Here is a 15,275-nt window from a genome sequence, read left to right on the forward strand (position 1 = left end):
ATCACCCCCTTGGGGAATGGCCACACTGCAATCCCTTCTTCTCCATTCTTTTCTCGGGATCTTAGGCCTACACGCACACACATTCACCATGAGTTTAAGCTACCAGGTCCAGGACTTGAACCGCGGTTGACTACATGGGAGTCCAGCGACATAGCCATTATGCTAACTGCTGGTCCCAACACTCCAAAATTTAAGAAAGCTTTTTTGCTTTGGAAAAATAAAGAAAAACAAAAACAAAAACAAAACCTTTACTGTGTGTAAACTTTATTGCCAGAGACAAGTATTTTTACCAGAGAGCAAAAGACAGAGACGAAGAGAGAAAGAAAGCACCCCTGTAACAGAGCGTGATCTTCCCACATTCTTTTTCCATTTCTCCATCCCTTCAAGATGTGTGTGCATGGGGTCCAGCTTTCTATGCACAGCTTTTAACTGCTGCACTACAGGGCTGGTCCTGCTTTGGAGAGTTTTAGAGTCTATTTACCTGAGTATTAAGAAAGCTTTATTCCAATTGTCCATCTTTTCTCCATGCATTAGAAACCTCAAACTTTTTGCTAATCAAAGAAAATTGTTCTGCAGTGGACAGGGTACTGCTTCTTTACATTCAGTCTTAATTTACTCAATGTGGCATTTTATAGAGTGCATGGTAGTTCTATTAAGTTACAATCCATCACTTTATTTTAGTAAGATAAATAGTCCCAAGAATCCTTAATGTGAATATCTCATTTATAAAATGCATATTCCTTTAAGGCATAGACTTTTACCTCATGTAACATAGATTAAAACATACTAAAAAATGTGCTTTATATTAGGTACTTTTTATATCTGGCCCAGTTCCTGGGTATTTCTTCCCTTTAAATGTATATTTTTTCTACTTGGTAACAAAAAATTCTTCTAAAATGTGGAGGAAGATGCACATGATCTGCAGCAACAACTAATCTGACTGTACCTATACCTGCAACTTTCATCTGTTTTGAAGCCAAGTGAAAATGTCATATGTAGCAAATATTAAAGGTTACAAACATTGAAAAGGAATTAAGACTCAGATTACAATGTCCTATTGACATACTAACTCAGGAATGTAGATCAACCCTTTTATAATATTTTCATGGTTCTCATTTTATGTATGTATGCTTTGACAATGGAAATGGAAAAATGGATTATGACCTTCTGTTGTTAGCCATTATTTTATTGTTTATTTAAAATATATAGCAATTATTTTTAAATATTTACATAACAGCACATAAATGCTTAGAAAGGCAGTATTAGCAATAGGTCCCATAAACAGAGACATCTAATAACCTGCTTCGACTGAAATCATTGCTGCTTCTTCAGAGCGATAACAGCATAACATCTGGGAGATTTCACAGGATCAAACAACTTCACAAGTGCAGACCATGCAAGATCTTCCTGCAAATTGATAAGTAATTTAGATAGACAACCATTGTTGAAGAGACGATATACTTTAATATGAAAGCTACGTAAAAATTTATATGAGAAAAAATTACTCTTCAATAAAATTAACACTTAGATTTTCACCTTCAAAAATTTATGCCGAGGAAATATTTTAAAATGTACAGAGAGAGAGACCAGCTGATGGTGTAATGATTACATCACTGGACTCCCACATGGCCAACCGCAGTTTGAGTTTTGGACCCAGTGGTTTTAAATTCACACCAGGAGCATGTGCATGCATGTCCAAAATCCTGAGAGGAGAATACAGAAGAAGGGATCATGGCATGGCCACCTCTCTAGGGGCTGATTTCTCACTTTCTGTCTCTCTGGCGAACACACATGCCCTATAGCAAAAGCTCTCTCTTAAAAAAAAAATAAAAGTACAGAGAGTGTGAATTACAACCTTAATATTCTCTATGATCATGAAAAACTGGAAGATCTTGATAAAAACAGAGTATTGGTTAAATAAATTATTTTATAATAAAACATTATTCACATTTTGCAGGATATTTAATGAGATGAGAAAATCCTAAATACATGAAACAAGTGCAATATATATATATATATATATATACATACACACACACACAGTGGACTACAGACACACACACACACACACACACACACACACAAACGTTGATTTCATTTTAAAGTGTAAATAATGTGTACATACATATACAAGAGATGTACATATATGTGAAAGAATCACTAGAAAATGAATCACAAACTTAATAGTTAATGCTGAAAGATGGGATTGTGGTTATTTTCAATGTTCTTTTATATTCTCTTCTGTATTTTGAATATGCTAATATAAATATATATTTATAATAATATTAGAAGTATTATATAAATTTTATGATTTCACTACAATTTATTAATCTTGTGCATAACATTTTGCCTAACTTGTATTTAGGTCACTGGAAATGGTTTTGAAAATGGAACTGAGTATTTTTAAAAAAAGGTACTGATCTGTTAACTACCAACTTGGAAACCAAAGCTTACTAGTGATTTGGAGATAGTTGGCTGTTTAAGAAAATATATTAAATATCTAAAAAATTGTCTTCTTTCATAAAAGTATGAATTAGAACAAAGCAACAATTATTGAAATCCATTTGTTCCAAGTAGGCTGTTGAAAATTTTCATAAAAATATGATTTAGAATAAAGCAACATTTATTAAAATCCATTTGTTCCAAGTAGGCTGTTGAAAAGAAAAAGTAAAGCTCTTGGTGATAAAATAAAATTGTTAGAATAAAAAATTTACTGTAGAAATTTTAGGTTGACCCCATGAACGGGTTTAATGAAACAGTTCACAAAACTTTGTTTTAATCACAGTTGGAAAGGTCTGCATGAAATACTTTCCCTAAAGATAACCCAAAGATAGTATTTCTGTCATTAAACATAGATAAAACAAATAAGAATGTGAAAAAGCCCAAAGTAATAATATTCATTGATCAGAAAGAAATTTCTATACTGCCTATATTGCCACACATGCATGTATGCAAAAATCCAAAAGTGAATGAAAATGCAAACTTCCAAAATAAAATGCATATTCAATACATTTATGTCTGGCCTTTATTAATTTTAACTATACAATATGTCATATATAGTTGTTTGTGCTCACTATGTATAGTAATTAGCATACAATTAAAAGAATGTAAACTTTATTTAAGCAGCCTTGCTGAAAACATCTGTTGTACATATGTTTATATGTTTACAAAGAGATGAAATGAATATTTAAACTATAAAAGCTCAGTGAGAAATATTATTTACTATTTTTATGTAAAATATCTTAACCCAGATATACTATACTATATTAAGTAAAGATTTTTCCTATGCATTTTAAAATAACATAATTTACCTGCTCTTTCAGGTAGCAAAGTCGATCCAGAAGAATTAATGTTTCTATACAAGGAGCCAGGACAACTTTCAACTAAAAAATAAAATAAAATAGGATGGGTAATAGGTTCTTTTCTTAAAAAAATAACTGGTTTATTTCTTTAACACTTAAGTTTAAGAAAATATATCTACATGTCTACAGAAGTTTCTATAGGCCACATCTTTAACCAACCCATTGTATATCTTCACAGAACGAATACTGCAGAGATCAAAAGGTTTTCTTTAATAATAATAGAAAAAGAATACCCTTTAAGTGACTTTGAGGTAGAATCCAACAAGCAATCATATGTGATAGAAAGCTTTTAAAGGGGTACTAAGAATGAAATTCATTAAAAGGAATGCTTATGAAGTAACTGCTCTGAGACCAATATGTGTTCAAAGGATTCTCAAACTTCTTTCTGTGCATTTATAATAAACTTTAAGAGAAATCTACCATGTGTTCTCTTTATTACATTACTGACACCTAATATAGTTCCAAAATAGGAAATGATCCAAAACAGTTTTTCTACAAAAGAAAGAAAAACAACATAGATTGGTTGGTCCCATAATAAAATTTAATAGGACCCTATTCAAGTCTAGTAACATATCAAATTTAATATATTTAATTCTGTGATTTACCATATTAAAAGCTTCCAGCTCATTCATTCTAGGCTTATACTTTTCGTAGTAATCCATTATGACTTTTTCTGGCAGCTTCAAGATAAAAAAGAAAAAAAGAAAGGAAAAGAAAAACAACAGTAGTTAATTTAACAATATTAAAAAATATTTTTTAATCAAACATACCTAAAAGTAAACAAATATGACATTTTAATTTTTAACTTAAAAAAGTACAATGACAAGTAAGCCTTTTCTCATCTAATTTCTCATGGAGACCTTTCAGAAAAGGTCTCTTCCTTTGTGTAGAATTTATGTCAGGGCCAGCAGGGGGTATGGTGGTTAAGGGGGGTGATTTCTCACTTCCTCTCTTGGTTTCTCTTGGGCGAGTGCACAAACTCTATGGCAAAAACCTAAAAACATTCCCCAAACAAAAAACAAAGTGAATTAATAGATTCAGTAGATTACACACCCCCTACTCTTTAAAAAATTTTACCCATCTTTGAACAAACAAATACCTCTGAAGCAGACTTTTGCAGTAGAATGCATTTGACTGGATTCATGTCTGTACTTCAAGGCAGGAAAAATGCCCATCTCACAAAATTCTATGTGTAGTGTGAATTACAGCCTTTAGTCTTCTCCCTACCTGGCTGATATCAGCCATTACTGGATAACTCCGAACTTTTTATCACCCTCCCACCTACATACATGGCTTTTAGTGTGATTCCTTGAGTTTTCCATATTCTCTGTTTTCCCTTTGTGCAAAACCAGGAATATCCACTGGCCTGTGAATTGCCTTTGTTCCAAATCAGGGATTGTTGGTTTGCCTCTCAGGAGAGGCCACTTTAGAGATTTGTGTTCTATTTGTTTTGTCTGAAATTTGTAACCCTGGATATTTCCTCTTGGCCTCTTCTGCATCTCTCTTTACATTCATTCTTTTATTTACTTTAAAATCTGATTTTGTCAAAGGAGTTTGTAACTTTTTTTTAATCATTCTATTTGTTGCTTCTGAATGAAAAAGTGAGAAAATCTTCTTTACTCTATTTAAAAAAAAATAAGTTTGTTGCTTTAAGTGAACTAAAGCTGGACATTTTATTAGGTCGTCAGAAAACTAATGAGGCATTTTTCTTCCTTTCTGTGCAAAAATGTGTCATGACTTTCTAGATGACCCAATAGGTTGGACATTATAGGCTCACTGTATGCAAAAATAAATCAAGGTAGAACGCCAAGCAGTGAAACCATACACAAACCTGAGAGGAAAACACACACAAAAAACAAAGTGACCTTTTTCAAACACTAAAAGTTTAGTGAATAAAAAGTACATTCATTTTTAAACGAGGAATTCAGTACTTGTATGATTCCAAGCTTTAATCCACTTTTTTCAAACTCTCAAAAATCAGTCTATTCAGATTAGATTACAGAGATTATGAAGAAATTTTACAATGAAGGGATTCTCCCATTAATTCTAATTATTAGTCTTTGCATTCATGGTCTCATTTCACAGGTGGCATTACTGAAAGTTAAAACCAGCGAGAAAAAGGAACTATCACTAGTATGAGTTAAGCTTTTAGGTAGAAGGCCTCTAATTTACTGTGCTGTGGGTCAAGTTCCAGGAGGCATCTAGTCCTCACCAGAAGCTGGGACACAGAAAATGAACAATAATGCTCACACACTTTAGTTCCCTCACCTCTCCTCTACCCAAACCTTCCTTGGAACTTGTTGACAGTCATTTTACCTCTAATACAGTCTATGTGTTAGACAATACATATCTCACTACCCAGTATGTTTTCTATACTTGACCAGATTCATACTATGCAAAAGTTCCAAGAGTCAAAGTTTAGGATATGAGCACCTTTCCTTAAACTCTTCACTAAAAATCTACCATTCCTGGAATTTCTTCTGCCTTTATTTCAAATCTTAATTATTCAGTCTTCTTCAGATGTTCCTTTTTTTAATAATTTGGCTGAGGACAGCTAGTTTTGGAAAAATGCCAAACAAGCATTCTTCTTGTGCTCAGTGTCTGTTAATAAGTTATGTAAATATGAAAAACAAATAAGAAATGGACTCTAGCCTGCATTAAAATCCTTTCTCCCTATTTTCCTTATATTAGTAAAGAAATCCATTTACCCATGTCTCAATAAAGAAGGAATTAAAATTAAGATATTACTATAAAATGAAGACATTATTCATGTTAATATAAGGCCATTCTTAGTATTAAATGAGATAATATAAAGTTTTTTTAGCACTGTGCCTTGCATAAAGAAAGGTTCAATAAATATTAGCTTTCCTCAAATTGGTTTATTAAAATAAACTTTGTATTTTAGAAAAGTTTTAAATTGGGACCAGCAGTTAGAGTACTTGACCGCAGTTCGAGTCCCAGACCTGATGGCTTCAACTCACACCGGACGCGTGTGCCTGTATGTCCAAGATCCCAAGAGGAGAATGGAGGAGAAGGGCTTGCGGCGTGGCCATCCCCCTGGGGGGGTGATTTCTCGCTTTCTGTCTCTCTCTGTCTTCCTGGTGAGTGCACGCACCCTATAGAAAAAAAAAAAATTAAAAAAAAGAAAAGTTTTAAATTTATAGACACTATAATGACAGTACAGATAATTTCCTTATATTCCATACCTATTTAGCCTTTATTATCATTTTACAGTACGGTTTATTTTTTATAATTAATGTACTGATATTGATACATAATTATTAGCTAAAATCCATACTACATTCAAATTTCCTTTGTTTTTACCTAATGTCCTTTACCAGTTCTTTCAGTTCTTTTCCATTCTTTCTTTTTTTTTTTTTAAAGGTTTTTGTCATAGGGCATATGCACTCCAGAGAGACAGAAAAAAAGAGATAAACTGTGAAATCACCCTTCAGGGTGGATAGCCATGCTGCAATCTCTTCACTTCCACTTTTCTCCTGGGATTTTGAGTATACACACACACACACACGCGCCCTATGTGAATTTCTTTCCTTTTTTTTTTTTTAAAGAGAGTTTTGCGATAGGGCACGTGCATTTGCCAGAGAGACACAGAGAGAAAGAAAGCAAGAAATTACTCTCCTACTCCCTCCAGTAAGGATGACCACACTACAATCCCTTCTCCTCTCGGGGTTTTGGGCACACATGCACACACTCCTGCTGTGGTTTTAAGCCACCAGGTCCAGGACTCAAACGGTGGTCAGCTACATGGAAGTCCAGCGACATAACCATTATGCCCTCTGCTCGCGATTCTTCAAGCCAGCAGGTCTGGAACTCGAACCCTGGTCAGCCATGTGGAAGTCCAGTGCCTTAAAGACAATGCCACCTCCTGGACAGTTCATTTCTTAAAAACACTGCTATAGGGCATGTGCACCTGCCAGAGTGAAAGAGAGGAAGAAAGGAAGAGCATCACCAATGGGGTGTGGTCACACTATAATCCTCTTTCCTTTATCCCTTCAGGATTCTGGGCACTCACATAAGCAACATACATTTTATTTTTTAACTTTAGATTTTTACCATAGGGTGCAAGCACTTGCAGGAGAGAGACAGAGGGAAAGTGAGAAATCACTCCCTGGGGGGTTGCCATACTGCAATCTCTTTTCCTCCATCCTCTTCTAGGTGTTTTGGGCATGCGTGCACATGTCTAGTGTGCTTCCCAAGCCACTGGGTTTAGGACTCAAACTCCAGAGTCAGTCACATCGGATCCTGTGCCTTAATCACCACACCACCTACTGGCCCCTACATGTTTATTAAGATGCCATAAGCCATGTGGGATCTGACTTCCTGGACATAGTACTTTACCACCACACTATAGGGTTGGCCCCTTTATTCAATTCTTTAATCCCATCAAGACATTACATTGTATGTTGTATTTAGTCCTCTTGGCTTTTGCAGTTTCTCAGAATTGGCTTGTCTTTGATGATTTTGACAGTTTAGAGAAATATTGGTCAGGTATTTTGTAGAATGTCCCTCCACTGGGATTTGTCAGATTTTTTAAAAATCATGATTACTGAGAGAGGAAGACCACAGGAGTAAAGTGGCATGTTCATCACATCTATTTTTTTGGGAGAGGCTTTTGCTATAGGGCGCATGCACTCGCCAGAGAGACAGAGAGTGAGAAATCACCCCCTGGGGGGGATGGCCACGCCGCATTCCCTTCTCCTCCATTCTCCTCTCAGGATCATGGACACACATGCACACGTGCCCAGCATGAGTTTAAGCCACCAGGTCTGGGACTTGAACCTCAGTTGCCTATGTGAAAGTCCAGTGACGTAGCCATTATGCCATCTGCTGGTTCCCCTCACACCTTATTAAGGGTCTATAATAGGAACACAATTTATCACTCTTTTTTTTGGGGGAGGGGGAAGAGATTTTCACTGTAGGGCGCGTGTGCTCGCCAGACAGACAGAGAGAGACATAGAGACAGAAAGCGAGAAATCACCCCCCAGGGGGGATGGTCACGCTGCAATCCCTTCTCCTCCATTCTCCTCTCGGGATCTTGGGCACGCACGCACACGCGCCCGGCGTGAGTTTTAAGCCACCGGGTCCGGGACACGAACCGCGGTCGACTACGTGGGAGTCCAGCGACATAGCCATTACGCTAACTGCTGGTTCCCAATTTATCACTCTTGATGTTGACATTGGCTACCTGGGTGAGATGGTTTTGTCAAGTATCTTCACTGTAAATTTCCTTCATCCTCACCACTTTCCAAACTCTACCCTGGAAAAAAGGTAGTATGCACAACCTATGAATAAAACTATGCTTCATTTTCTGAAGGGTGGAATATCTAAATAAATTATTTCATATTATTTTCATGGGAGATTTGTTTCTTCTTCTCCTTTTAGTTATTTGTTCAATTTTTAAAAATAGATCTACATAAGAGATTCTAGATAAGCAAAGGCAGACCATCATGCAACTTCATGTGGAGTAGGCTAGATGAGTAGAAGAAAGATACTCAGGTTTTCAGAGATTCTTCTCACTTCCTATGTGATCAGAAGATGAGAAACTAATTTAGTTCTCACTACTAGATGGTGGGATTGAAGTTGCTGAAAAACCCTTGGCTACCTCATAACTGGCTCAAGAATTATGGTAGATATGCAGTTGAGACCCCTCAGCTGAAACTGCAAAAGGAGCAATAGAATACAAAACTAGTTGGGAGAAGGCTGAAGTGGTCCTTTACGATCTAGTCTTAGACTGCTAAAGGAAGTTATCCATGCAGTTATTGAAGACTAGTGTCACTGTGATCTTCTGGTGTACACAGAGCAAAGGTGACTTAGTATGTTTATTATTTTTAGAAATTATGTAATTATTTATGTAAGTAGTTTTTCTAAACCTGAAATTTATGGGCAATAATATAGAGTTTTTCACACACTGGATATATGCCTATGTCCAAGATCCTGGGAGCAAGAGGACTGGGGAAAGAGAATGGTGGTGTGATGGAAGCCTATCAAGAGTGTCTCTCTCTCTCTTTCAAAAACTGTCATGCAAATGTGTGGGTGGGTTCTCCATTATAGAAAACATGGATAAATTTTTAAAAACATTTTCTTAAAAAGTAAGGTAAATGTATAAAGTTTTTCTTACATTTTCTGTTGTGTGTATGTTCAATCACTAGCTAATGAAAATAAAATTTGAAACTGCTATTTTTTGAACAGCAAAATCTCCACATAAAATAAGTATTGAACTTAATATTCATTCTAAAAAATGAATGACACATTATATAATCAACATATTTTTTTTCATTTGAATTAAGTCATTTGTGAATTGTCTACTTCAGTAATTCTAATAATCTGAAATAATGATGTTGAAATGAATGCTTTTTCTATATTAATAGCAATATTAATTAGAAAACAAAGCAGCTCTTATTTCTGTTAAATTAAAAACATAAATAAAAGATAATAGTGTGCTGTTCCTTTATTTGTTTCTATTCTTCAATGATAAAATCTTCTATCACTCCCTGGAGTTATTGGTTGCCAGGGAGACATTTGTGTACTAATGGTTCTCTGTGGTTAGCTGGGAGAATAAAGATAACTTTTATAGACAATGTGACTGTTCTTCTATAGAATTAGACTTATATTATGTGAAGCATTTTACTGCTTAATGGGAATACTTGTTTATCTTCTGTCTCATAGCATCAAATGTTATTAGGATTAATTAGGCTTTGCATATGATTCTGGCATATTGTTTTTGATCGCAATTTGAAAAAAGTATAATGATTAATTATTGTTTACTTTTTTTAAACTTAATTGTTCCAAATCTATAGAATCAAAATTTACAAGAATCTTCTTTTTTTTCATTGGTGAGGTTTTTGCTATAGGGCGCTATAGGGTGCTTGCCAGAAAGAGAGCGACAGATAGACAGAAAGCAAGAAATCACCTCCCAGGGGGGATGGCCATGCCACAATCCCTTCTCCTCCATTCTCCTCTCGGCATCTTGGGCATGCACGCACATGCATCTGGCGTGAGTTTAAGCCACCAGGTTTGGGACTGGAACCATGGTCAACTACATGGGAGTCCAGTGACATAGCCATTACATCATCTGCTGGTTCCACAAGAATTTTCTTAAATAAAATGCCTATTTTCAAGAAGAATTGGCGGTAGCTTCGAATATCATGCATAAAGTATGTCAATAGAAAGGCCATCAAAGAAAAACTTAAGTTCTCAAGTATATATGTAGTATGTTAAGGGAGAAGAACAAGATAACAAAATAACTTAGTTAAGAACAGTTGCTGGAACTGAGCGTAAATTTAACTTTGAGCCTTCTGATAATTAAGACAAAGAAGCAATAAGGTAAATATTTTTTGTGGGGGAGATCATGTTATCATAAGAAGGTAACATAAAAAACTTGTTAATAATGTCTTAGGACCAGTTTCATGGCTCCACAGTTAAGGGAGCTGGATCCCACACAGCCACCTGTAGTTGGAATTCCAGACCAGGAACTTGAAGAACACACTGGGTGTGTATGTGTGCATGCCCAGAATCCTGCTGCACAGGTATGCAGGAAGAGAAATTGGAGGAAGGGGAATCATGGCAGGTCCACGAGTTTATGTCTTCTCTTTTCTAGTAAATGCATATGCTCCCTGGCATAAATAGTCTTTTAAAGTATCTTTTTAACAAACAAGTAGACTCAGAATATCTACAAATTGTAAACTCAATGTAAATGTGCCCCTGCCCAACTATTGCCTGGGAAAATGGACAAAGATTGCAATTTTGCATAGTTCATCCCAAAGGTGCATGTCTGTCCTTGTCCTAGTTTTCTCACTTTATCGCACTAAGGATGTTGGTGGCTTATGAACAAGACTGCCATGAACCCACATGGTATGTCTGTGAGTATTAACAAAAACAAAACAAAAATATCCTCCACATGTTCTTTTTTGCAGATGCAGTTCTGGGTTACGGCACTTGTCTTAAATAGACCATGGTTAGAGTTTTAGCTCTTACTGGTGTCTTCGGGTGCCACCATGCAGGTCAAAAACTTCATAACCCTATGTGGTGGCCCTGCTGATAAAATGGGGTGAAAAAAAAAAAGCTACTCAAATAGGTGTGCAAAAGATCAAATGAATCAAGTGGATTTAAAAAACAAACAAACAAAAAAAAACCTGGGGGTGAAAGATAGGAAAGAAGGGTACCGAAAGTGATATAAAATGTTTGTTGGAGGTGAGAAGCATAGTCACCACTAAATGACCTATGAATAACAAAAATCATGAGAGAAAAATGACGTACAATGAGTGAAACGGTAACAATAACTCAGCTGTTATGGGTATTTTGAATCCTGCTTACAGTTAAACTGCTTTCTGAGATCACACCATATCCCTTTCTGAGTTCTTGTGAAAGAGTCCAGTCTTTCTTGAATATGTATTCCTGGAATAACTTCCCATTGATTTTTTTTTTTCTTTTCTTTTAGGCTTTTGCCATAGGAAGCATGCTTTCACTAGAGACAGACAGAGACAGAGAGAGAAAGTGAGAAATCACCCCTTGGAAGGATGGCCATGCTGCACTCCCATCTCCTCCACCGTCCTCTTGAGATTTGGGGAATGTACACACACATATCTGGCATAATTTTCAAGCCTCCAGGTCTGGGACTTTAACCATGGTTGGCCATGTGGGAGTTTAGTACCTTAACCACCATACCACCTGCTAACCCCAACCTCCCACCAATTCTTGAGAAAATCGCTATATATTTTTTTGCAATCATATAACCACATAATACATTCTCTTTCTTCCTTAAATCTTGTTAAAGTTTAAGAACCATTTAACCATAGTTCTGATAATGCATTCCTATAATGATGAACTCTGTAGTTATTGGGATGGAAACAAAGGTATACAGTTCTTTAACGATATAAACTGAAATAGTAACAAGGCTTATGTATCTAAAATTATATGTAGATAGCATGTTCCTTAAATGTACAAAGACCATACAATCTATAATCCAAATTAGAAAACTACTGAGAATGAAACAGAAATGTTAATACTGAATAGGGAAGGACGAAAGGTGAGAGGCAGGACTCTATAGAATAAGTCTGTACATATGTCACTGTCATTGAAAAAAAGGTCACTTTCAAATAACAAATTTCTAAACTTGGCTTTTAACAAATAAAATAATGTAGCTTCCCTCCCTTTCAAATATTAATTTATTAAGAGGGAGAGAAAAAAGAAGAGGAGAGACAGGTACTCTTGACAGAGTCTCACCACACTGATCCCCTACTTCCAGTCTTTCAGCCAGCTAGGATTCACAGGTAAACCCACAGGTTGACCTGGGAGCCCATATGAGGCCTCCCACAGGGCTCCAGCACAGTGCAGCAGCACCTTACCACTTGTCCCACTGCACTTGGACCCAGGATTACCTCTCTTGTTAAAGAGAATGCTTGTTTTTCTCAGGGCAGAGAACTCCGTATCCTTATCATGTTAGTAACTGCAAGAAAGTTGGTTTCAGAGTCTCTAATAAAGACTTAAATGAGAAGGCCAAACACGACAAATAAGTTCCTTGGGTGTGTATGAAAAGAGATCTACTTAGTATAACCAGTCCTTTTCAAGTGTTAGGGTGCACACAAATAACTTGGGATCTTGTTAAGATATATTGGGTTGTCAGGAAAGTTAGGACACATTTTTGCATAGAAAAACACAAAAATATGTCATGACTTTCCTAACAACCTAATAGATTCTGATTCAGTAGATCTAGGGTATGGACCAAGTTATTGTATTTCTCCCACATGCTGCTGATTGAGGCAGTGAGTCTACACAATAGTTTTGCCACCAGCACAGAATGAACTGCTGATGGGTTAACAGGGAAGAAGAGAGAAAAAGAAAAGATTTAAGAGAGAGAGAGAGAGAGAGAGAGGGAGAAAGAGAGAGAGAGAGAATGAGTCATTCTTGGCCAACCTTCTCCAATCTTTCTATATTGTGTTTTTTCATTCTTGACTTATAGGGCAACAGAACGTATGAGGCTGCTGTGGGGTTTAGGAGTGAGTTCTCCCTGGTTGTTGAGGTAAGACCAAAACATCATGGGCCATTAATGAGATATTGTGGGTAATTCAAGTGTAGCTGGAAAATTCAGTCACATTCTAAAGAGATGAGAGTTTATGTGAAATAAGATTTAGAGGCAAGATAGTAGTGACTGGGGCTTTATCATTCAAAATAAGTACTCTGGTAAGAATCAAAAAGTCATAATAGACAGCATAATCTCTAGCTGGTGAGCACTAAGAAACTAGAATAATAAAACCCAAAAGAGGAAAACTAGACATTGAAAGTCGGAAGAGTAAACTGTGTTGAAAGGCAGTGATAATACCAGGTAGCAGAGGAAAAGACAAGGGTGTGTACAGTGCTCAGGACAAATTCCACTGGACTTGTCTACGGCCAGGATGAGACTTCTGGGACTGGTAACATATGGATTTCCACTTGGGAAAAGCCATGCAATTTATGACTTCAAAGCAGTACTTTCTTTAAAGCTCCCTTGAACTTCTAAATTCAGTGCCTACCTGACTGTATGAAATGAATTGCACATATGCCTGTAAGCAGAGCTAGAAGTTTCCTAAGTTGGCAGTATTTAAGGTGTTTAAACACTAGAACAAAGTACTCAGTTAAAGTCCTAGAATTCTGTCACAAACAACATCAAAGTGTTCTGCTAGATACAAAGTAAGCAGCTGGAAAAATGACACTCTTACAAGGAAATTAGTTCTTCAGAGCTTTTAGGTTCTGCTATAGTAGATAAGAACTAATTAGTATCTGAGAGGGAGAATAATTTACTGCCAAGTTCCCAGAACAGTGATTTCCAAATCACCTTCCTGTGACTTTTTTTTTCTCCCAACACCCACTGAAATTTCAGGATAACCTTCTAATTAATTTTGTTTTGAACTTTTTCTTTCTCTTCCTTTTTTAAAAAATGATCATTACTTTGTATAAAACTACATATATCTATGAGCATGAGGAACTTGGCCTAGAACATTACTTTATAAGGAGTTTCACTATTATTTAACTATTGACAATGTGTAAACTATTAGCAAAGAAATGTTCCAGTATATGATATATTTCAAAGAAACTAATTAAAATGAAATCATTCAGTTACTTTCCTATAAAAAAATCTAACATATTAAGGTATGAATTCTAATGTGAAGTGCCTTTCTACAAAGAATAGAAAAGATGGCCTGAATATAAGCTGTTCTGTGTGCTTGCAATACCGTTTTCCTAAGACATGAAATTATAATTACAAAGTGTGAATAAATGGTAATATTTTAAATGGGGCAAAAGTGAATTTGATTGGTAGGTGAGGGAAAGTGTCCAAATGTGGTTTTCAATGGTTGACAGCTAGCAGCTTGGGCAGATGATCAGGTCACCTGCGGTCATGGTTATTTTGCCTCAAGTGTATATTGACATTTTACCATTTTTTTCTAACCAAGTTCTCTGCAGAGTTTTTAAGAACATCCAATCCCGGATGTGGCATTGTATTTAGTTGTCATGTCTCTTTAGTCACATTTAATCTGCAATGGTTTCCTAGCCTTTGTCTTTCATGACACTGAGATATTCTGAAAAGGCCAGTCGTCTCAGTGCTTCCTCCCCAGTACTTTCAAGTTATGAATTTTAAGTAGAAGTATTTCATAAGTGATGCTGTGTCCCTCTGAGTGCATTGCATTAAGAGGCAGGCGATGTTATTCAGTTCTATCACTGGTGGCACTCACTTTGATTACTCGGTTAGGAGGTGTTGACCAGGTTTATTTACTTTTTGAAATTAATAATCTGCGAGAGATATTTTGAAACACTGTAAATATCCAGTTCCCCCAAATCTTTTATTAAATGCTTTTAACATCTATTGATGATCCTCCTGTGAATTTAATACTATCATGGTGGATGCAAATAACAGCAGGA

At 36.1% G+C, this 15,275-nt stretch overlaps 1 protein-coding gene across 1 annotated transcript in view; it reads right to left on the reverse strand.

Moving 5' to 3' along the window:
- Positions 1-265: 265 nt before the first annotated feature.
- The window catches only part of METTL25 (methyltransferase like 25), an 89,838-nt gene continuing 74,828 nt past the window's right edge, over positions 266-15,275 (reverse strand). Inside the window, exons 10-12 of the mRNA XM_006165268.3 lie at positions 3,968-4,042; positions 3,312-3,383; positions 266-1,407 (exon numbers count right to left, since the gene is read on the reverse strand). Of these exons, the coding sequence (XP_006165330.1) occupies positions 1,315-1,407; positions 3,312-3,383; positions 3,968-4,042 (240 nt within the window). The 3' untranslated portion in view covers positions 266-1,314. The remainder of the gene's footprint in view (positions 1,408-3,311; positions 3,384-3,967; positions 4,043-15,275) is intronic.

The sequence above is a fragment of the Tupaia chinensis genome, unplaced genomic scaffold (assembly GCF_000334495.1).
Source record: "Tupaia chinensis unplaced genomic scaffold, TupChi_1.0 Scaffold143850_1, whole genome shotgun sequence".
Classification (NCBI taxonomy): Eukaryota; Metazoa; Chordata; class Mammalia; order Scandentia; family Tupaiidae; genus Tupaia; species Tupaia belangeri.